The 24,743-nt window shown below is 44.2% G+C and overlaps 2 protein-coding genes across 3 annotated transcripts in view; one reads left to right on the forward strand and one right to left on the reverse strand.

The window, feature by feature from the left end:
- Positions 1 to 14,411, forward strand: part of AAGAB (alpha and gamma adaptin binding protein) — a 41,820-nt gene extending 27,409 nt beyond the window's left edge. Inside the window, exons 7-10 of the mRNA XM_044279372.1 lie at positions 412 to 511; positions 1,364 to 1,468; positions 13,831 to 13,880; positions 14,139 to 14,411. Of these exons, the coding sequence (XP_044135307.1) occupies positions 412 to 511; positions 1,364 to 1,468; positions 13,831 to 13,880; positions 14,139 to 14,216 (333 nt within the window). The 3' untranslated portion in view covers positions 14,217 to 14,411. The remainder of the gene's footprint in view (positions 1 to 411; positions 512 to 1,363; positions 1,469 to 13,830; positions 13,881 to 14,138) is intronic.
- Positions 14,412 to 22,591: 8,180 nt separating this feature from the next.
- SMAD3 (SMAD family member 3) overlaps positions 22,592 to 24,743 on the reverse strand; it is a 102,504-nt gene continuing 100,352 nt past the window's right edge. For both annotated transcript variants that reach the window (XM_044279373.1, XM_044279375.1), the window contains exon 9: positions 22,592 to 24,429. In XM_044279373.1, the coding sequence (XP_044135308.1) occupies positions 24,306 to 24,429 (124 nt within the window). In that variant the 3' untranslated portion in view covers positions 22,592 to 24,305. The remainder of the gene's footprint in view (positions 24,430 to 24,743) is intronic.

The raw sequence follows: 24,743 nt of genomic DNA on the forward strand, positions 1-24,743 counted from the left end.
GTGCTTGGTATTGCAGCTCAGGCCCATTCACATGAATGGGGCGGAGTGTCTCCTAGGCCATGTCACTAATGAATGTGATGTCACAGGCCTAGAAAGAGGCTGCAGTCTCTTCAAACAGCTGATCGTCGGGGGTGCCAGGAGCAGACCCTACTGGATAGGTCATCAGTATTAAACACCCAGAAAACCCCTTTAAAACATCAGTAATTGGGGGTCACACTGACAACATCCTTCCCTCTTCCCCAGCTTTTCTCTGGTAAGATCTGAATATGCTGTAAATGCCGTATGTTCTGTCTCCGGTACAGAGAGCTGTATCATCCTGACATGGAGTCAAAAGTATATGAGAAATGTTGATCTTGGTATGCTGTAATGTGTCTTGATCTAAAGAGTATATGCTTAAATGATACCTTTCAGGTCTCTGTGTCCAGTGGAGCCGCCATGGTGCCTTCCACGGATCAAGGGCGTGCTGGGGAGTCCGGCAGCCATAGCGATTCTCAGGTTGATACTATAGTGGGTGAGTTTTCAGTGACCGTCTACAGAGATCCTGGTCTTCTGAGCAGCAGGATTCACCTTGATAACCAGTTATGGGGTTGGTTTATACTGTAGCCATTACAGATGGTGAACCTGCATAGCTCACGGTCTTTGGGGGGTACTATCTCTCCTTATGGACAGCATCTAAATTGGCGTGAGGAGGCTTATAGGCTATACATGCTCCTCTGGAATTCTGGGGAGAAAGGGCTGCTTTTTTAAATATGAGTCATGTCTCAAGGACTATTTAAAGGGTCAACCATTGACTTATAGGATAGCTGCCTTACATCTGGTGGCATCAGAGGCAGAGCTTGTTAAGAGATCATTTCCATCCCTTCTTCTTGGCTCTCTGTAGACATATTGTACTCAGTGTTTTGCTGCAATGTACAGTTGGCAGGCAGATACCAGTGATTGTGCCCAATACGATGCATAGTAAATACTGGGACGTTTAATACTTGCTATAAGCACAATCTCTCTGCACTTCCTCCATATAGTCCATGTAGAGGAGCAGTACACGAGGGTCATGTCGCCCCCCCTCACACCATGATAACCAATGCAATTGTGCCAACACATTTCAGTTGCCAGTACTCTGCCACTAGAAGGGCTCAGCCCTGGCATTCCTTGTAAATGACTGTCCACTAGAACATAGGCCATCATCAGGTTTTGTGGTGTTATTGTTATAGATCTGGAGATCTGTGCATTTTATTTTTTGAGCTGAGGTGTTTTTTGGCCCGGCACCAGCCTGCACAGGGGGAGCACTATGAGGATATGCTAAAAATACACTAAAAGCTTTCTGCCAAGAGGTTTAACTAACAAAGCCACCTGCTATTATCCTCAGACCCCATGTTGGACCTTGATATTCGAGAACTCGCCAGCCTTACTTCCGGGGAAGGGGACCTGGAGAATTTTGGACGACTTTTCAATAAACTTCAGGAAATGAAAGGTATCGCTGTAAATCAGACGTCAAAGAATGTTGGGTTAAATTTGACACTACCTATAAGTAATGACTTTATTAAAGATCTTTCCACGATAACTCCTGTCCATACGCCCCATGGTTCTCTCGGAGGGGGATAGAGTCTCCTACTAGATGACATGTAATACCACATTACTCCAGCCTCACTGCAGGGCTAGTACGTAAGCTGAGGCTGATTTCCCTGGTGACATGTAACAATAAAACCAAAATAAAAAAATCACACTCCTACTTTCTGAAAGTAGACACCCGACACCTTGTCAAAATGCGACTTTGCCACAAAGTGTAATTTTTAATAAACATTTAAAAAAAGTTGATATTAATGGATAAAAGTGTAACCCAAACAGAAGGTTATATGCACCACACGTTCAACATATACTATTTAGGCCTGAACTTGCATGCACATATCTTCATATAATCACCAGATCTGAAAAGACCCAAAATCTGGTTTTAAGCTGGAAATCAAACTAGCAACCTTTTAAAAATACAGGGATTACAGCCTTTGAAAAAAATTAAGTGAACCCCCAAAACCTATGAATTTCCTCAAAGCAGACAACCTGATAATTGCAGTTGCTTTGACTGACTGTTGATAACCATGTCTGCCTTTTGGTAAGTTTGTGACAAACAGGAGAAAGGCATTAAAAAAACATTTGAACTTTAAACTCGCACCCAAGCAGAGGTTTACACATAAAACACTATGTAAAAATAACATATTAAGGTACCACCGCCGTGCTTGTGCTCTTATAAACACTGGCAGAGGCCATATGATATATGGTCATCATCCACATTTGTGTTAAATGTGTATACTGTACCCGGCAAACTGCTTCTAGGCTACCAAAATCTATATTTCTTGAGTGCAAAACATGCTGTGTATAAAAATATAACCTAATAATTAACCCCTTCAGGACCCTGCCATTTTTCACCCTAAGGACCAGGCCATTTTTAGCAAATTTGACATGTCACTTTGGCCTCATGCACACGACCGTAGTTATGGTCCGCATCCGAGCCGCAGTTTTTACGGCTCGGGTGCGGACCCATTTACTTCAATGGGGCCGCAAAAGATTTAGACAGCACTCCGTGTGCTGTCCGAATCCGTTAGTCCATTCCGAGGCCCCGCAAAAAAAATATAGCATGTCCTATTGTCCGTTTTGCGGACAAGAATAGGCATGTCTACAATGGGCCTTCCATTCCGCAAATTGCGGAAGGCACACGGGCGGCTTCCGTTTTTTGCGGATCCGTGGTTTGCGGACCGCAAAAAAACGGCACAGTCGTGTGCATGAGGCCTTTATGTGGTGATAACTTTAAAACGCTTTTACTGACAGTAAGAGCAGTGAGACTATGGAACTCTCTGCCTGAGGAGGAGGTGATGGTGAGTTCACTAAAAGAGTTCAAGAGGGGCCTGGATGTATTTCTGGAGTGTAATAATATTACAGGCTATAGCTACTAGAGAGGGGTCGTTGATCCAGGGAGTTATTCCGATTGCCTGATTGGAGTCGGGAAGGAAGTTTATATTCCCCATAAGTGGAGAAAATTGGCTTCTACCTCACAGGGGTTTTTTTTTTTTGCCTTCCTCTGGATCAACTTGCGGGATAACAGGCCGAACTGGATGGACAAATGTCTTTTTTCGGCCTTATGTACTATGTTACTATGTATGTTACTATGTTACTTATCCAAGCCATTCTGAGACTGTTCTCTCGTCACATATTGTACTTCATGAGAGTGGTAAATTTGAGTCAAAATATTTGATTTACATTTATAAAAAAAAAAGCAAATTTCAATTTCTCTACTTTCAAAATACATAGTAATACCTCCAAAAATAGTTATGACTTTACATTCCCCATATGCCTACTTCATGTTTTAATTATTTTGAAAATTACATTTTATTTTTTTGGGATGTTAGAAGTTTAGAAGCAAATCTTAAAATTTTTAAGAAAATTTCCAAAATCCAATTTTTTAAGGACCGGTTCAGTTATGAAGTCACTTTGTGGGGCTTACATATAAGGCTACTTTCACACTGGCGTTTCTGGGTCGGCTTGTAAGATCCGTTTCAGGGCTCGCACAAGCGGTCCAAAACGGATCCGTTCAGCCCCAATGCATTCTGAATGGATAAGGATCCGCTCAGAATGCATCAATTTGGCTGCGTTTGGTCTCCGGTGTGTTTTTTAGACGGTCACTAAAACGCAGCTTGCAGCGTTTTTGTGACCGTCTGACTATGCGGAGCCAAACGGATCCGTCCTGACTTACAATCCGTTTTTTCACTGACACAATATGGTGCAATTGAAAACGTTTTGACTTAGACTTTTTTTAAATAAATAATGCAAACGGATCCGTTATGAACAGATACAAGCGTTTGCATTATTGGTGCGGAGCCGTCTGTTCAGATACAAGCGCACCAAACGCAGGTGTGAAAGTAGCCTTAGAAACCACCCATAAATCGCCCCATTTTAGAAACTACATCCTCAAGCTATTCAAAACTGATTTTACAAACTTTGTTAACCCTTTAGGTGTCCTATGAGAATTAAAGGAAAATGGGACTGAAATTTAAAAATTTCCCTTTTTTTTATTTTTGCAGATCTTAAATTTTAATCAATTTTTTTTTTTCCTACAACACATCAAGGGTTAACAGCCAAACAAAACTCAATCTATTACCCTGATTCTGGAGTTTACAGAAACACCCCATATGTGCTCAAAAATTGATGTATGTGTGCACAGCAGGCTTCAGAGTGGAAGGAGCACCATATGGCGTTAGGAGAGCGGATTTAGTTGGAATGGTAATTGGGAGCTATGTCGCATATGGAGACGCCCTGAGGTAGCCCTACAGTGGAAACCCCCAAAAAGTTTACCCCATTTTGGAAACAACGCCCCTCAAGGAATGTTTCAAGGTGTGTAGTGAGCACTTTGACCTCAAAGGTGATTCATAGAATTAGGAAACACTTGGCAGTGAAAATGAAAAAATTCATTATTTTTTTTCTAGAAAAAGTTGCTTTACACCCACATTTTTCACTTTCACAAAGGGTAACAGGACAAAATGCACCCGACATTTTGTCCCCCATTTCCCCCGAATACAGCAACAACCCAATATGCGCTCCCAAAAATTAGGTATGGGCGCACAGCAGGGCTCTAGAGTCAAACAGCATTGGCAGACATTGACGCATGTGCCATGTCGCATTTAAAAAAAATTCCTGAAGTCCCCAGAAATTAAAAACCCCAAGAAGTGACCCCATTTTAAAAAGTGCACCCCGTACGAACATTTTAAGGGGTGGAAAGGGCACTTTTGACCTAACAGGTGTTTCACAGAAATAAATACGTAGTGGTTGGTGAAAAGTGGATCTGTAAGCTATGCGGACTAAATCTGAGATATAAGGTGGTAAAACTACAGGGTACATCATGGATGAAATTAAATAATACTTCATGGATGAGTGGTAGATTTTAAAACAATCCTGATTGCAGTGGTAAATGTGTCTTTCCTTATCCCCCTTTTAGAACACACCCTGCATTCTTTTGGGGTCCTTCCCTGGTGTCTGGGGAACTTAACCTGGAAAATGTTGCCCTGGTACAACATGGGCACCATGACTTCCTGAAGTACTGGGACCCTCCCCGGACTGGCTTTGAAAAATTAGGGCCTTGATAACCACCTCTTGGAACTGAAGGAAAGTTCCTGTGTGGCCTGCAGATTGAAATGGCATGTACGCATTGCACATTGCCATCTGTACAATGGTACAATGTGTACGGCCAGCTTTTTGTACCACACTTTTGTTTTTGGTGTGGCACTGTTGGGCTTCAGAAGTTGATCTGAAAGATCCACCCCTCCCATGTGCATGTTGTAGTCCAGGATACAAACTGGTTTGGGGGTAGTGGTTGTGGTACCTCGTACAGGAGCAGGGGAGCTGGTGTTAGTGTGAATGGTGGACAGTACAAGGACGTCCTACTTAACCACCAGCATGTTCTCATGGAGGAGAACCCTACTTTTACCCATTCTCAGTGGTTGCCCTACCAGGGATCTAGGGAGGCCTCTCTGCTTTTTGTGCACTGTGCCGCACGCCACAGTACCTCTGGCAGTTAGGGGTATGCTGGTATAATAGTTATCTACATAGAGGTGGTAACCCTTATCCAGCAGTGGGTGCAGTAAGTCCCACATGATCTTCCCACTAACTCCTAGGATGGGGGGGCATTCTGGGGGTTCTATCCGGGAATCTTTCCCTTCGTAAATGCAAAACTTGTGGGTGTACCCGGAGCTACACTCAGAAAGTTTGTAAATCTTTATGCCATATCTTGAAGGTTTGCTAGGCAGGTACTGGCGGAATCTAATCCTCCCTTTGAAAAGATTGTCAGGGTTGTACACATCAGAAAACTTGGTGTTTAAAGTGGTCAAGGACGGGCCTTACCTTGAACAACGCCCATATGCAGCACAAGTCCCCAAAACTTCTTCATCTCTGCTCCACTTACTGGGGTCCAACCTAGGGGTCTAGCGCATGCCGATGTAGGGTTCTGATCAATGAATTGTTGGCCGTATAAATTGGTTTGGGCCACCATTAAATTTGCAAAATCTTCAGAGAAGAAGATTTTGAAAAAAATCTAGTTCAGTGAAGCCCGCACTGTCTATCTGTATTCCAGAGCTGCCCTCAAAATATGGAATTTGGGGCTGATAATGGTCAGGGGGTGGTGTTCCATATGGGCTCACTCGGGGGGGCTGCCTCAGCTGTTGTTCTGGGGCGCCTTCTAGAGGGTCCCTCATCAGCGGATGATGATGATGATGATGAGGGGGTAGAGTAATAGAGGAATGTGGCATCCACTTCTCACTCACTGGCAGACTCTGTATCGGAGGCAAGCATGGTGTATGGCTCTTCAGCTGAGTATACTCGTAGGGGTGGACAGGCCATTTTTCTTTCTTTGGGGTGTGAAATGTGTAAACCGTTATTTAGTGTGAGGGGTGTGTATGTTGTGTTTTGACACGTGAAGGGGCTTGTAATAAATTTAAAATATAGTGAAAAGGAGTAGAGAAAAAAAAGTAAAAAAATAATAATTTCTGGATGCTTGCACGCACAAAGATGTTGCGTGCGTGCAAAAATCTACACTAACACTACTGAACTAAAATAGAATTCTATATATGTGTATATGGAGCTGAGCAGACCGATCGGAGAAATGGAATCTGCACTCAGCAGGTGCAGGACGCACGCATGCACACAGCTATTATGTGCGTGCAAAAATCTACACTAACACTACCTAAAATAGATTTCTATTTAACACTAAATGTATTTTTTACACCCAAAAAAAAAAAAGAAAGAAAACTGAGCACAAAAGCTACCAGTAAAAAAAAATAAGGTACTTATTGGTGCTAAGGGCTGCAGAACGCACGCAAGCTGATGTTTGGTGCGTTCGTGCAGACACTGCAGTATAAAAATTTACTGCAGATACATACAGTGGATTACGGACTGATCAGCGCTTGGCGTTTACAGCTCGCACACATAAAAAGTGGTCCAGAGCAGGGGGGAAAAAAAGCCAGATAAAAAGGTCACAATTTGTTCACGGTAGCCAAAATCGGACCGGGGTGTGGGAGGGCGGGGGGATAGGGACAGGGACAGGGATTAGGGCTTGGCAATGGGGGGTGGATTAGGGATCTGGAACTTCTGTTGCTGCAAAAAAAAAAAATCACTGCAGCAGATGTTCCAGATGTTGTTCTTTTCTTCTTTTCACAGGTACCAGTAAGCAGTGGTGTTCCAGCAAGCCAACCAGCAGCACAGAACCTCTCTGCATGCAGTCACAAGCTAAAATGGCTGCCTGCAGACAGGTTCAGCCTTTTCCTGTGCTGCTATAACACTGCCATTGTCTGGAGCGTTGTTCCAGTCAATCGCAGCACTGGCAGGGGATGCCAAACACTGTAGTCCCCTGCCTGACCTCGGAGAACGGTGCTGAACTAGTCACCTCCCCATGACATCCCCCCGCAGCTTCCTTCTGCTTCCGGCGCTGCGATGTGCCAGTCTTCATTGACTGGCCAATCGCAGCGCTTGAAGCTGCAGGGGGCGGAATGACCGAAAGAGCGGTAAAAGCAGCCATGGTGCCCAGATTCCCCCGCGATCCTGCCCCAGCACCCTGGTCCTTAAGTCACGTCCAGCTGCGCCGTACATGTACGACGCGGGTCCTTAGGGGTTAATACACACAATCGCCTTCATGAAAATTTGACGCAAACCATGATTATTCTGAAAAATTGGACAATAATTCTAATTTGCGACTAAAATACGTAGTCTGTTTGATAAATAAAATCTAGTAAAAAAACTGTAAGATGTGATGAAAGAGTTCATACTTACCACATGTCTGCACTCAATGCTGCATGTGTTAAAGCAGGCATGCTCAACCTGCGGCCCTCCAGCTGTTGCAAAACTACAATTCCCAGCATGCCCAAACAGCCTACAGCAGGGCATGGTGGGAGTTGTAGTTTTACAACAGCTGGAGGGCCGCAGGTTTAGCATGCATGTGTTAAAGAAATGCTAAATCCGCTGGAATGCACAACCAACTTTTTTGCACACAAGTATAGGGAATTATGTAGTATATCATTTTCCATTCTGCTATACAAAATGTATTTAACAATGATAAATCCCTGAACTTCATAATACATTAAATTAACTAAGGCCACTTTCTGACGGGTATAATATGGGGAGTTTATTACTCTAGGATTATGGACACAATACCAGAAAATGAGTTAGATCGCCTCTGTTTGTGATGAACCGTGGAAAGTCTGGATGTTGCATCCATAATATGGGCCCAGAAAAAGAAAAAAAAAACTGTATTACACCTGTCTGAATAGCGGTTGAGTACTGAAAAAAAAAATAAAAAATTGGAAAATGCTTTTGGTCTGTATATTCTACTATGTAGATCGGGTATGGACAGGATTGGGGCAGTGTGAAATGTAAAGTTTTTCAATATTTTTGTTTGGTGTGACTTATTTGATGCCATGATCTGGATGCTGTTGAACGTCTGGGTCATGCTGTCAATAGATGGCCAAATAGGCACCGAGGGATGATTATGCAGCGTGCCCGAGAAGGGAGAGGCAGTGTGGAGGATGGTAGTAGTGGTAGCAACAATAGATGTGGTAGTTACAGTGGCAGTCCTCACCTTGGCGCCCCCACCGACCCATGCTGTGAAGGGAGGACACACCCCATCTTCCCTCTGGGCACACCCTGGACTTTTGGGGTCTCCTGCCTGGTGGTAGATGGGGTGCCCTTGAGGTGGATAGTTGGCAAGGGGCCAGGCAGGAGGACAAGGAGTAGAGACGGTGGATTGTGATGGAGTCAATGACCAGGCCCATTTGGTTACAGTAAATAAAGTCTCTCTTTACAGAACTGATGATGAGAGTTGTAGTACATATAGCAGTAATAGGCACAGTTCTGAAGTATATTAAAGGGAACCTGTCATGTTGAACATGGTGTCTGAGCTGCAGGCAGCAGGTTATAGAACAGGAAGAGCTGAGCAGATTGATGTATAGTTTTACTGAATCTTTTCCCACAAAACTTGTCAGGTTTAAATTCTTGCTCATTCTGGGCTTTGAAGTCCAGGAGGCGGAGCTATTAGTGGTTGACAGCTATCTCTGTATACAGTCAGAGGGAAGGCTGTCAATCACTGATAGGACCGCCTCCTGGACTTCAAAGCACAGATTGAGAAGGAATTTAAAATAATAAATTGCATGTTTTACTGAATCTTTTCCCATAAAACTATATATCTGCTCAGCTCCTCCTGCTCTATAACATGCTGCCTGCAGCTCAGACACTATGTTCCACGTGACAGGTTCCCTTTTAAGTAGTAGGCTCTTCCAAATAACTGTGGCTAGGCAGCAGCAATGATGGTAGTAAATCCTCCCTGAATCTCATTAACATTTTCTGTAATTCCCAGTCTGTGGGATGGGGAGATCTTAGATCCAGATTACCAATGCAGCTCAACGTGTGGTGAGTGCCAGAGGAAATTAACCCTTTCCACATGCAGGAAAGTCTTTAGCCATAAACAAGCGGTACTTTACTGTCTGTATCCAACACAGCCGTAGTTGGTTCCTGTGCTCTTTCTCTCAGGGGTAGGCCTCATGCACACGACAGTTTTTTTTCACGGCCCGCAAAAACGGGGTCCGTGGGTCCGTGATCCGTGACCGTTTTTTTGTCCGTGGGTCTTCCTTGATTTTTGGAGGATCCACGGACATGAAAAAAAAAGTCGTTTTGGTATCCGCCTGGCCGTGCGGAGCCAAACGGATCCGTCCTGAATTACAATGCAAGTCAATGGGGACGGATCCGTTTGATGTTGACACAATATGGTGCCATTTCAAACGGATCTGTCCCCATTGACTTTCAATGTAAAGTCTGGAGTTCTTTTATACCATCGTATTGGAGTTTTCTCCAATCCGATGGTATATTTTAACTTGAAGCGTCCCCATCACCATGGGAACGCCTCTATGTTAGAATATACTGTCGGATATGAGCTACTTCATGAACCTCAAATCCGACAGTATATTCTAACACAGAGGCGTTCCCATGGTGATGGGGACGCTTCAGGTTAGAATACACTACAAACTTTGTACAAGACTGCCCCCTGCTGCCTGGCAGCACCCGATCTCTTACTGGGGGATATGATAGCACAATTAACCCCTTTAGGTGCGGCACCTAAAGGGGTTAATTGTACTATCATATTCCCCTGTAAGAGATCAGGGCTGCCAGGCAGCAGGGGGCAGACCCCCCCCCTCCCCAGTTTGAATATCGTTGGTGGCACAGTGTGCCCCCACCATCGCCCCCCCCTCCCTCACTCTATTGTATTAAATCGTTGGTGGCACAGTGTGCCAACCACCATCGGCCCCCCTCCCTCTATTGTATTAAATCGTTGGTGGCACAGTGTGCCAACCACCATCGGCCCCCCCCCCTCCCTCCCTCTATTGTATTAAATCGTTGGTGGCACAGTGTGCCAACCACCATCGGCCCCCCTCCCTCCCTCTATTGTATTAAATCGTTGGTGGCACAGTGTGCCAACCACCATCGCCCCCCCCCCCCTCCCTCTATAGCAGTAACATTGGTGGCAGTGTGCGGTCTCAACAGTAGAAGATTCATACTTACCTGCTTGCTGCTGCGATGTCTGTGTCCGGCCGGGAGCTCCTCCTACTGGTAAGTGAAAGGTCTGTGCGGCGCATTGCTAAAGAACTGTCACTTACCAGTAGGAGGAGCTCCCGGCCGGACACAGACATCGCAGCTCCCAGGTAAGTATGAATCTTCTACTGTTGAGACCGCACACTGCCACCAATGTTACTGCTATAGAGGGAGGGGGGGGGGGGCGATGGTGGTTGGCACACTGTGCCACCAACGATTTAATACAATAGAGGGAGGGAGGGGGGGGCGATGGTGGGGGCACACTGTGCCACCAACGATATTCAAACTGGGGAGGGGGGGGGTCTGCCCCCTGCTGCCTGGCAGCCCTGATCTCTTACAGGGGAATATGATAGTACAATTAACCCCTTTAGGTGCCGCACCTGAAGGGCTTAATTGTGCTATCATATCCCCCTGTAAGAGATCGGGTGCTGCCAGGCAGCAGGGGGCAGTCTTGTACAAAGTTTGCAGTGTATTCTAACTAGAAGCGTCCCCATCACCATGGGAACGCTTCTGTGTTAGAATATACTGTCGGAAATGAGTTTTCACGAAGTGAAAACTTAGATCAGAAAAAGCTTTTATGCAGACGGATCTTCGGATCCGTCTGTATGAAAGCAACCTACGGCCACGGATCACGGACACGGATGCCAATCTTGTGTGCATCCGTGTTCTTTCACGGACCCATTGACTTGAATGGGCCCGTGAACCGTTGGCCGTGAAAAAAATAGGACAGGTTATATTTTTTTCACGGCCTCGAAACACGGGTCACGGGCGCGGTGTAAAAACGGTGCACAAGCCGAGTTTTCTACGGCCCCATTGAAAGTCAATGGAGCCGCAGAAAAAAACGGAAAACGGCACAACGGCCACGGGTGCACACAACGGTCGTGTGCATGAGGCCGTAGCCTTTTGGTTCAGTTGATCTCTGGAGGCTTTCAGTCTTAGTGATGAAGATTACCTGCACCAGGCTTCTCGTTAGGCCTACTTCTCATGAGCTCACACATGAACGTCTTGCCTCTAGACACTCCCTACTCTACAAGCCAATGCGTTACTATCTCCTGGGAAACTATATATTGTACATACATAACCATGTGGGATTCAAAGTACTTAATTAAAAAGAGAATACTTTAGCATAAGTGTGCATAAACAATAAATCACAACATTTTAACTCTTTAACAGTGATCCGCTGGGTCACTGCATTACTTTTCTGGGGGGAAAAAAAGGGACCCCCACATGTCACAGAGAGCAGGTAAGTTCTCTGATTGATAGGGGAAGGGGGACTTATAGTGTTCACAGAAGTCCATGCTATCCTCCCCCTGGAGACAACTAAGCTATGTCTCTCCATATGCGGGCTGTCAACACTGCCCTCCCTCTTCTCCTCGGCTGGCTGACATCTCAGCCGACTCTTGAGTGGCAGGGCTGCTTTCTGTTGGCATATCTTGGGCTGTGCTTATTTTAAAACTCACAATCTCAGCTGTAAAACAGGACCAATTTCAAGGTTTGCAATATGTTGTATGCTAGAGCCCTTAGAAATCGGGTCGGGATTGAAAGCTGCAGACATATGCCAGCGATCATTATTAAGGACATGTCACTCTGCCAGCACGTATGACAAACATCCTTGGCAGGGAAAGGGTTACAGGGAACCTGTCAGGTTGAACATGCAGTGCAATTTGCTGCCAGCATTGTACATAGCCAGGGCGGTTTGTGGGGAAAATATTCAGTATAAGGCCTCATGCACACAACAGTATTTTTTTGCGGTCCGCAAAAAGGGGTTCCGTTGTTCCGTGATCAGTGTCCGTTTTTGTTTCCGTGTGTCTTCCTTTATTTTTGGAGGATCTCCAGACATGAAGGAAAGTAAAAAAAAATTAAGTCAAGTTTGCCATGCAAATGATAGGAAAAAAACGTACGCGGATGACAATCTTCTGTGCCTCCGCGTTTTTTCACGAACCCATTGACTTGAATGGGTCTGCGAACCGTTTTCCATGAAAAAAATAGGACAGGTTATATTTTTTTTAAGGACTGAAATCACGGACACGGATGACAAACGGTGCATTAGCCGAGTTTTCAACGGACCCATTGAAAGTCAATGGGTCCGCAGAAAATCACGAAAAACTGAACAACGGACACGGAATGAAACAACGGTCGTGTGCATGAGGCCTAACTAGTATTTTCCTAATTTTAATTGCTGCTCATTTTGGCTTTAGGAGTACTTTTTAATTGACAGCCTTCTCTGTATAAGTGTGCATACAGATATAGCTGTCAAACACTTATAGGACCACCCACTGGGCTCTGGGTACTTTCACACTTGCGTGGTTTGTTTGATTCCGGCAGGCAGTTCCGTTGCCTGAACTGCCTGCCTGATCTGGCAAACTATATGCAAATGCTTGTCATTTTTTCTGACTGATCAGGCATTTTTTAGACCGATCATGATCCTGATCAGTCTGAAAAACGCCTGATCATTTAGAAAAATGCATTACAATACTGGATCCATTTTTCCGGTGTCATCAGGCAAAACGGATCCGGTATTTTATTGTTATATTTTTTTTGCAATTTCAAAGGTCTGCGCATGCGCAGACCAGAATACCGGATCCGTCGATGCGGCAATTTGAATGGCGGATCTGGCACTAATACATTCTTATGGGGAAAAAAATGCCGGAGTGTTCAGTTTTTTTTGGGCCGGAGATAAAACCCCAGTATTATATCCGTCCTGAAAAGTCAAAAAGACTGAACTGAAGACAACGGATTTCTCTCCATTCAGGATGCATGGGGATAAAACTGATCAGTTATTTTCCGGTATAGAGCCTCTAGGACGGAACTCTATGCCGGAAAAGAAAAACGCTAGTGTGAAAGTACCCGAAGCCCAAAATAAGCAGGAATTAAAATGAAAACCTGACACGTTATACTGAATCTTTTCTTACAAAACTATATATCAGTCTGCTCAGCACCTCCGGCTGTAAAACATGCTGCCTGCAGATTAGACTGCTTGTTCATGGTGACTGGTTCCTTCTAAATTTGCTTGTACATGATGTGATGTAGCCACCGTTGAAAGCATGAATGGACCACACTGCTGTGGCCCCACGGAAATTAGCGGTACACCACCCACGGTTACCATAGCTCGGCCGCATGGAGTACGCACACTGTAAGAAATGACATCTGATCCTTAATTGCTTTCTATGGGAAACAGGTATCCTACATCTCATGTCCAAACCGTTTTATTTTTCTCATTAGATAAAGCTGCCTCGTTACCACACGAACAACGGAAACTTCATGCAGAACAGGTAAATTGCGTAGTTCTAATCCCTGGATCCTGGTGGACTGCTTTGTAAAAGAGGAAAAAAAATATATAACATACCCATAAACTGACCAGTTTGTCACTTTTAGTACTGTATGATTGTGCAGGCAACCAGATGGTCCGCTCTGTTTGCCAGTTTAAAATTTACCAATGTCCACATTGTTGGCGGTACCCGCTAACAATGAATGAGAATTCAGGCAGTACTATCTGTGTCTCATGCATTTAGATTTATTTATTTTTTTAGGTTGCCAAAGCGTTCTGGATGGCTATTGGAGGGGATCGTGATGAAATTGAAGGCATTTCTTCTGATGAAGAGAACTGATCAGAACAAGCGTTGTATACACTGCAGAGATGCCAGGCCTTGGCATGAGGAATTCTCCTCACTATTTGTATATTTCCTTCATAGCAAGGAACCTAATATTTCATCTCGCTCTAGTACTTAATCTCATCTGTGTTCCCAATTGTGTATTTATTAGAAAGAAACCAATCTTAATAAACTATTTTGTATTCATTCCAACATTAATATAACTGGTCAGAGGTGTGTTGGGGGAAAGACCATACTGTAAAAGTAGTTTTATATACAGTCGTGACCAAATGTTTTGAGAATTACATAAATATTGGAAAAGTTGCTGCTTAAGTTTTTATAATAGCAATTTGCATATACTCCAGAATGTTATGAAGAGTGATCAGATGAATTGCATAGTCCTTCTTTGCCATGAAAATTAACTTAATCCCAGAAAAACCTTTCCACTGCTTTCATTAAAGGACCTGCTGAGATCATTTCAGTAATCGTCTTGTTAACTCAGGTGAGAATGTTGATGAGCACAAGGCTGGAGATCATTATGTCAAGCTGATTGGGTTGAAATGGCAGACTTGACCTGTTAGGAGGGTGATGCTTGAAATCATTGTTCTTCCATTGTTAACCATGGTGACCTGCAAAGAAATGCGTGCAGCCATCATTGTGTTGCATAAAAATGTCTTCACAGGCAAGGATATTGTGGCTACTAAGATTGCACCTCAATCAACAATTTATAGGATCATCAAGAACTTCAAGGAAAGAGGTTAAATTCTTGTTAAGAAGGCTTTAGGGCGTCCAAGAAAGTCCAGCAAGTGCCAGGATCGTCTCCTAAAGAGGATTCAGCTGCGGGATCGGAGTGCCACCAGTGCAGAGCTTGCTTAGGAATGGCAGCAGACAGGTGTGAGCGCATCTGCACGCACAGTGAGGCGAAGACTTTTGGAAGATGGCCTGGTGTCAAGGAGGGCAGCAAAGAAGCCACTTCTCTCCAAAAAAAACATCAGGGACAGATTGATCTTCTGCAGAAAATATGGTGAATGGACTGCTGAGGACTGGGGCAAAGTCATATTCTCCGATGAAGCCTCTTTCCAATTGTTTGGGGCATCAGGAAAAAGGCTTGTCCGGAGAAGAAAAGGTGAGCGCTACCATCAGTCCTGTGTCATGCCAACAGTAAAGCATCCTGAGACCTTTCATGTGTGGGGTTGCTTCTCATCCAAGGGAGTGGGCTCACTCACAATTTTGCCCAAAAAAACAGCCATGAATAAAGAATGGTACCAAAACACCCTCCAACAGCAACTTCTTCCAACAACAGTTTGGTGAAGAACAATGCATTTTCCAGCACGATGGAGCACCGTGCCATAAGGCAAAAGTGATAACTAAGTGGCTCGGGGACCAAAACGTTGACATTTTGGGTCCATGGCCTGGAAACTCCCCAGATCTTAATCCCATTGAGAACTTGTGGTCAATCCTCAAGAGGCGGGTGGACAAACAAAAACCCACTAATTCTGACAAACTCCAAAAAGTGATTATGAAATAATGGGTTGCTATCAGTCAGGAATTGGCCCAGAAGTTGATTGAGAGCATGCCCAGTCGAATTGCAGAGGTCCTGAAAAAGAAGGCCCAACACTGCAAATACTGACTCTTTGCATAAATATCATGTAATTGTCGATAAAAGCCTTTGAAACGTATGAAGTGCGTGTAATTATATTTCACTACATCACAGAAACAACTGAAACAAAGATCTAGAAGCAGTTTAGCAGCAAACTTTGTGAAAACTAATATTTGTGTCATTCTCAAAACTTTTGGCCACGACTGTACAGTGCTTCTATTCGGCACTACTCGGCTGATCTATGCAACACAGACATTGAACGGAGTGGTAGTGTGCATTTGTGCCCACCGCACTCCATTCAAACATCTCATTTTGTTAGGGGCAGGGGGACTCAGGACCCCTATTCTAGTGAACCATGGGTCTCTATACCTGTGGATAGGTGCTAAATGTCCCTGCAGGAAACCACCCCTTAAGCCCTTACTCCATACACGACTGCTAGTTTTATACCCCTGCTACAATCTGGTTAATCTACGCTTGATATATAAGCTGCATGGCATGCAATGGTCAGTGTAGGTCAGAACGGTTATCCTTAAAGCGGCTCTGTCCCCAGGATCAACCCTATTAAACCAGGCATACTGGCTGGTAGGGCTCATCTTGCTGAATAAAACAATACCTTTATTTTGTCTGTATGCTAAACAGCTGCAGATAAATCAGCATTTATATTCATATGCAAATTAGCAACTGGAGCACCAGGAGGCGGGGCTAAATCATTTGAACACTGCCTTGTAACACCCCCTGTGCTCTATACACTACTCCCCCCTCCTCTTGATTGACAGGGCTAGACATTCACATGCTGAGGGCAGAGCTGTGTCCTATAGCATGTACATATCATATACTCCATGTACTATAGCCTCACCACACTGACATCTGCCCAGAAAGCTAATCTACATGTTACTGCTTTATTCACAAGCACAATATGTGATTAGAAAGACACCAGTAATATGTGTCCGCTTATAAGCATAGGACAAACATGCTTCTCTATGTGGTAATACTATATCTTGGTGGCAAATGCTTGGTTTTGCATGTAGAGATCCCAGGTTTGAATCCTGGGAGAGACTTCTACTAGATTTTTCTTTTTTTTTCTTTAGATGTTTCTTTTTCTTCCACATTCACTGCGACTGCGCTACTTCTGTAACCTCCGCCACATGAACCCGTCATGTCAGAAAAGTGATGATGGTGTTAAACACATCTCACATCGCACAAGTCAATTTGCATAATACTTTGTTTCAATACTGTACGGAGGGAGCGCTCTGTACAGTATTAGAATGGATTGGCTCCTATGAGCCGAAGTTATTACCGTATTTTTCGCCCTATAATACGCACCTAGGTTTTTGGGGAGGAAAATAAGAAAAAAAATATTTTAAACCAAAAGGTGTGCTTTTGGTGGGTTTGGAACTAATGGTGGTCTGTGGATGACGGACACTGTTATGGGGGATCTGTGGATGACAGACACTGTCATGGGGGGGATCTGTGGATGACGGACACTGTCATGGGGGGGATCTGTGGATGACGGACACTGTCATGGGGGGGATCTGTGGATGACGGACACTGTCATGGGGGGGATCTGTGGATGACGGACACTGTCATGGGGGGGGATCTGTGGATGACGGACACTGTCATGGGGGGGATCTGTGGATGACGGACACTGTCATGGGGGGGATCTGTGGATGACGGACACTGTCATGGGGGGGATCTGTGGATGACGGACACTGTCATGGGGGGGATCTGTGGATGACGGACACTGTCATGGGGGGGATCTGTGGATGACGGACACTGTCATGGGGGGGATCTGTGGATGACGGACACTGTCATGGGGGGGATCTGTGGATGACGGACACTGTCATGGGGGGGATCTGTGGATGACGGACACTGTCATGGGGGGGATCTGTGGATGACGGACACTGTCATGGGGGGATCTGTGGATGACGGACACTGTCATGGGGGGGATCTGTGGATGACGGACACTGTCATGGGGGGGATCTGTGGATGACGGACACTGTCATGGGGGGGATCTGTGGATGACGGACACTGTCATGGGGGGGATCTGTGGATGACGGACACTGTCATGGGGGGGATCTGTGGATGACGGACACTGTCATGGGGGGGATCTGTGGATGACGGACACTGTCATGGGGGGGATCTGTGGATGACGGACACTGTCATGGGGGGGATCTGTGGATGACGGACACCGTCATGGGGGGGATCTGTGGATGACGGACACCGTCATGGGGGGGATCTGTGGATGGCACTGTTATATATGTGCCATCCACAGACCCCCCCCCCCCCATAACAGTGCCATCCACAGACCCCCACCCCTTAACTGTGCCATCCATGGATCAGCCAATTTTTTCACAATAGAAACTGATTTGTGAAGTTATTATGTGAAGTCTCATCAGTACAGTATTCAAAATGAGTATTATGCGAATCGACTTTGGATGTTTCATCCGAAGTCGATTCGCTCATCCCTACATCTTATGTTTTCTAATTTTCTTCTTTCTTTTCATGGTTTTTGTGGTAGACATTTTGTTGTGTTAGTCATTCATTGAAGAGAGTCTTGTGTGATCACGACTCTTTAGTATTCAACAAACCTCACTTGTAGTTTACCCTTTAGTTCTTGATATTTAATTTTTTCCATGTTTCACTTCCAAGTAATAAAAGTGTTGAATTCAGACCTGGTAAATACACATGCCAGGAGAAGACTGAGGCACTTCAAGCTGGAAGCTGTCTTCATCATCCTCAAATGTTCTTGTTTCCAGTGACATCATACAATGAGTAACACTTTAAAATAAAACAAGACCCCAAATTGGGATTCCGATTGTGGAAAATCCCGGGATCCTTCCCCAATAAAGGATTATCGGACATTAATGGCTCCGAGCTGGTAGGGGTGAGGGGGAGACACGCTCGTAAATAATGTGTGCTGATCTCTGTGGATTTACTAATGAAATACACAGTGGTGATATCATTCTTTCCAATAGCTCATTTTTGGAGTAATAGATAACAGATTCAAGTTATGGAGTTATAATTGGCAAGCATTTTCCTTATTATGAGTTTTTATTTTAATAACCATTTTTTAAAGTTACTGTTACATGGGGTGGATTTTACACTGCAGAATTTGTAGTGATTCTGTGTTATAAAATATTATAATTTCACAATATAATCCACCAGCCCAATCTCTGTCATTTAACCCCTTTGATGCTGCAGTCAATAGTGACTGGGTAGTTAGAAAAAGAGCTCATCCAGTCAGACCCCCACAGTGAAAATCGCATGGTTCCAGTTGGTCACTATGGCAGCCTGTAGCTTTGTGGAAGGCTCCCAGGCCTGCCATAGCAAACTGTCTGTTTAAAGGCCATATTTCAGCAGATTTGTATTGAAACTGGCTGACCTGTTGCATGTGCACGTGGCATGAACAGGGGACAAACACAGATGTGTGCTCACATGCTGAGAAAATGTTTTAATATATGCAAACGAGCCTCTTGCAACGGGGGTGTTGCCATTACTCCTAGAGGCTCCACATTCTCTGCAGCTCCCACACTCTCTCTGCTTTAGCATGCCTGGCCCTGTCAAAGTTGTCACTGGCAGCAGTTGCAAAGACAGCATAGAGCCTCTAGATGTAATGGAAACGCCCCCATTGCGCATAGAGGCTTTTTTTTTTTTTTTTTACTTTTTTCAGCAATGCGAACAGATATGAACCAACACAGATGCCTTCAGCAGCCAAGCACACGTAACAGGTCAGCCAGTTTCATAGGTACAAATCTGCTGACAGATGCCCTTTAAGCCCTGCTTAATAGGAAGCCAGCAGGCAACCCATAGATTGCAATGGTATACCATTGCTGTCTACACTATTTATTTAAAAAGTGATCAGAAAAGTTGTATGCACCATAAAATGGTACTATTAAAAACTACAGCTTGTACAGCAAAAAAGCCCTAAGACAGCTCTGTAGATGGAAATTTTAAAAAGTTATGGGTATCAGAATATGGCTATGCAAAGAATTTTTAAAAGGTTTTATATATTGTTTTTAAAGTAGTAAAACTCAAACTTGGGCTACTTTCACACTTGCGTTCGGTGCGGATCCGTCTGGTATCTGCACAGACGGATCCGCACCAATAATGCAAACAATGGTATCCGTTCAGAACGGATCCGTCTGCATTATATTTCTGAAAAAAAAATCTAAGTCTAATTGTTAGTCAGACAGATCCGTCCTGACTTTGCATTGAAAGTCAATGGGGGACGGATCCGTTTGAAATTGCACCATATTGTGTCAACGGATCCGTCCCCATTAACTTACGTTGTAAGTCAGGATGGATCCGTTCGCCTCCTGAGCAGAATGGAGGCGAAACTGAGCCAAACTGATGCATTCTGAACGGAGCCTTCAAACGGAACCCCGAACGCAAGTGTGAAAGTAGCCTAAGGCTACTTTCATACTAGTGTTTTTGCTGGATGTGGCAGGGTCCAGCAAAAACGCTTCCGTTACTGATAATACAACCATCTGCATCCGTTTGAACGGATCTGGTTGTATTATCTTTAACATAGCCAAGACGGATCCGTCATGAACTCCATTGAAAGTCAATGGGGAACGGATCAGTTTTCTATTGGGGTAGAGAAAACTAATCCGTCCCCATTGACTTGCATTGGGGGTAATGCCGGATCAGTCTTGCTCCGCAACCCATGACAAAGAAAACCGCAGCTTGCTGCGGTATGGGAATGCAACCAAATGGAATGGAATGCATTTTGGTGCACTCAGTTTTGTCCTAATTGACAATGATTGGGGACAAAACGGAAGCGTTTTTTTTTTTACAGTATTGAGCCCCTATGACTGATCTCAATACCGGAAAACTTAAACGCTAGTGTGAAAGTACCCTAAAAATAAATGTGATATTGCTGTACTCATACTGACCAGTAGAATAAGGTTATTTTCATTTTTAGCGCACAATGAAAGCCATAAAAATAAAAAAGTTTCACCCCACAAACATTTTTTCCATTTTTTTATACGAGATATGGAAAAGTAAATGGGGGCACTAAAACATAAAACTCATCTCTCTCCCCCCCCCCCCCCCCCCCCGCAAAAAAACAAACAAAAAAAAAAATACTAAGCCTTCATATGGTTATGTGAACGGAATAGTAAAAACGTTATGGTTATTGGAAAGGGGGAAGGAAAAAACAAAAACTGGGAAAATGCATAATACAATAGATGAAAACAGATATTATCACATAACGTTGTTTAGCTGTTGAATGCAGGATGACATAATATAAAAGTGCATGTGCGTTTTGTTTTTTTACACAATGAATTTGCCCTACACTTGTGTCCCTCTTTATTCTTGCAAAATTGTTAATGTTGGCAATTTTCTAGCTACAGCTTTTTCCCCCTCCCTAAAGAGAAGTCTATGGGAAAACATCTTAAAAAAAAAAGCCAAAACCAGAGCACTAGGAAAATACCACTACACGTTGTATGCTTCTGTATGTATTCTCCACGTTTACAGGAGTATTTCTGTAATAAGATATAGAACAAAACCCAGCGATGGGAAACCTCCATATGAAACAGAAGTATAAGGAGGTACAGTATGGACTCTATATTAATGTCAGATCAGTAGGGCTATGACTCCTGCTCCTCCCAATCAGCTGTAAAAGCCGGGCACTGGAATGGCACAGCTCTGTACACAGCCCAACCACACATGGGAATTTATGCTGAAGACCATAGGCAGAGGTCGACTGGGAACTTAAACTGGCCCGATGTTATTGGCAGGTCCAAACTGACAGAAGGTGGGGCAACAATACTGTAGTGTAACACCAAATACCACTGCCCTTGCTACAGTATTCAAGCATATTATTGTCCTGAGAACAGTGATGCAGCGGCCAGCCAGGTGTATAAGTACCTGATACTTTTAATTCAACATAATGATAAAACGGCTGTGAGCCATAACAAACAAACAATTAAAACACTTTGACTAAGAGTTGACGACTTAGTTGCTGCCAAGGTGAGGGAGATGTGCACATCATTATGTTGAATTAAAAGTGAAGTTTTAATACACACTTTATACCTGGGTCAAGATAGGTCTAGTCTATTCTTGGCATTAATATATATGTGTATACAAATACCTTTACCCAGATTAGGCCCCCCCCCTTTTTTGGTAAACGTAAGTACCCGATGCTCTTACATTAATTAACATTCAGATCATTATGTACCCAGCCGGCAGCCGTGAGGAGGTCTTCGGTGGCCCCCTTGGCATTGGTCCACCAGGAAATTTTCCTGTAGGGTATATGGCAGTGGTGGCGAACCTATGGCACGGGTGCCAGAGGCGGCACTCGGATGCCTCTGTGGGTACCCGCACCCTGGAAAAAGTCTATGATGTACCAATATGCCTTCCAGGGATGTCAAACTCGTGGCCCTCCAGCTATTGCAAAACTACAACTCCCATCATGCCTGGGCATACTACAGCTATCAGGGAATGATGGGAGTTGTAGTTTTGCAACATCTGGAGGGCCATGAGTTTGACATCCATGCCTTAGACTATTCCTGCCATTCATCTCTGCACAGGCAGAGCACTGAATGTAGGCAGGCTATTATAGCTAAATAATAAAGTACATGGACTTTGCGATAAATAAGTGGGTTTTGGGTAGCAGTTTGGGCACTCAGTCTCTAAAAGGTTCATCGTCCCCTGGGATAGTGCAAGTACTGTACCTTGGGTTTCTTACAGTGGTGCTTCAGTGTCTGCAGGTGGAGACCCATCAAATGAATTCATTCACACGCTGTCAACACTGTCATATTTTACACATTTTGTAACTATTACAGGAAGATATATGTAAAGGGTTTATTTACATTCACAATCAGAACTTTACACAAGCATTGAAAGTGGGGGGGAGAGATTAAAAGTAATGGACTTGTTCTGAATAATACCACTAATATAATTATTATTTCCCTTATCCGCTGTTCTGATTGGTCGAGGCGATAAGCCCTAGCTAATCAAAATCTGAAATCTAATCCGATGACATATATGATGGGTGCAGCTCCAATATAATTCAGAAGTACATAACACAAGCAGAAAGTAACCAAATATCAGGCAGAATAATAGAAAAACAGGCTGAATTTTATACAAATAAAATGAGACGTTCCAGGAGACAAGTCATTTGCAGGTAGTAGGCAGGCCCTGTTCTTTCATTCTACAAACAGATGGGGGATAGGATCCCCACAAACATGCTACAAATTCATGGGATGCCATCCGACCTTGACTACACATAGTAGAGGGAGTGTGAGGAACACAGAGCAGGTCGTTCCTAACTGGTTCTGGAGAAAAGTACTAGAAGACATTTACACCTGCAGTTGTATGGAGGATGTGTGTGCGTCACCAATATCCTCCATAAATAATACTACAGGCCAGGTGCTAGAACTTCATTTTATCTCATATATACCAAGAATAAGAAACATTAAAAGTTGATCTGAGATCTAAAAAGGGCCAACCTATAGAGAACTGAGAGCGCACCACGAATGAGCAGCTTGCTGCTTTTGTAGAGATACATGATTCCAGCTGGAAAACCGCTGGGGCCTACACTCAAAAAAATGAGCCTTAGGGAATGAACCAGATCCCTAACTGTGCAGGTAAGGAAACGTTTACCAACCAGGCAGAGAACGAAGGATTAAACATGTTAAGCAAAGTGCTATCCAGATGAGCTGGAATGGTTCCCACCCAGTTGTGGCCTGTGTGGCAATCATGGTGCCACCCCATCCCAAGCTGGATTTATTAGTGAGATGTACGTGTAGAACAGCAGGCTTCACACTCAGGCGGTGAGCACTTCAGACAGAAATGTACTCCTCCAGTTGTCATTTTCTTAAGAAAGTTCTCGGGACGTTAAGACCGGCTTTCCAAATCAGGACCTGACTACGAGACTCGATGCAAGTAATGCTGCTGTGTGATGCAATGGTCCAGTCTGAAAGCCTGTCCCACGTTTAGGATACACATCTGTTCCAACAGACTGAACAGAATCGCCTTACCCTATAAAACAAGACTAAAACGGACCAAAGTTATGAAGGTGACAGGCCACCCCTGCAGCAGAGATGCATGGGAGACTTTAAAGGCACACCACACCTATTGGAGGAGGTGGAAGAGAAGACCTAATACTTGATAGGTCCTGTGAGAGAGATGTAGTAAAATCTGTACCCTGTATCACAAAACCTGTACTTAGTCTTTCCACTGAGTTTCAGTGACGTTCCGAATCATAAACTACGTCAAGTCTGTGTAAAAGTTTCATATTGCAGTCTTCTCAATATACTGAACGTCGTTGGGATCCCTGCCGCAATGGCAGGAAAAGCAGCTGAATGTTTTATTTCCAATGTAATGCTGAGGACTGAGAAGCCGGTGACATACCAGCTGCAAGGGGTAATGGTTCCTGGTGAATGAGAAGACAAGAAATAGTTCCACATTGGTTTGCCTTTGTGCTGTTGAGCTCCTGCTCATGTGGACTGTAGTACTGGTACTTTAAAGGTCCTTGAGTTTTGTGACCTGGACATACTGCTCTATGAGACACTAGAGCATCGAATGCTTGGAGAACCCATCTGAGTAAGAACCTTATCCAACCACTGTAAGGGGCCGTTGAGGTGTAGCTCGATCCAGCAGGGTGTGCTAGTCACAGTCTGGCGCCTGCAAAGACAGAAATACAAGTGAGAAGTAATTCTAGAAGTAACAGCATCTGGGAAAAAAAAAAAAAGTCCATTTGCTTAGACATATCATGGTGTGCTGTCATGCAGAGATCAGACTATGAGGCTACTTTATTTTGGTCAAAGACGGTGCAGTCAGATATTCCTGAAAAGTGAACATACACCTCCAAAACACGAAACGTTGTGTATCTGTGGAGATGTATGCCTTAAGGAGCCCTCAAGATATACCTTGTAAACCGTTCTTATTCAGAATAAATGGCTCTAGATACCTTTTTTCCTAAGGGCTCATGCACACGA

This window comes from Bufo gargarizans, chromosome 2, assembly GCF_014858855.1.
Source record: "Bufo gargarizans isolate SCDJY-AF-19 chromosome 2, ASM1485885v1, whole genome shotgun sequence".
Lineage (NCBI taxonomy): Eukaryota > Metazoa > Chordata > Amphibia > Anura > Bufonidae > Bufo > Bufo gargarizans.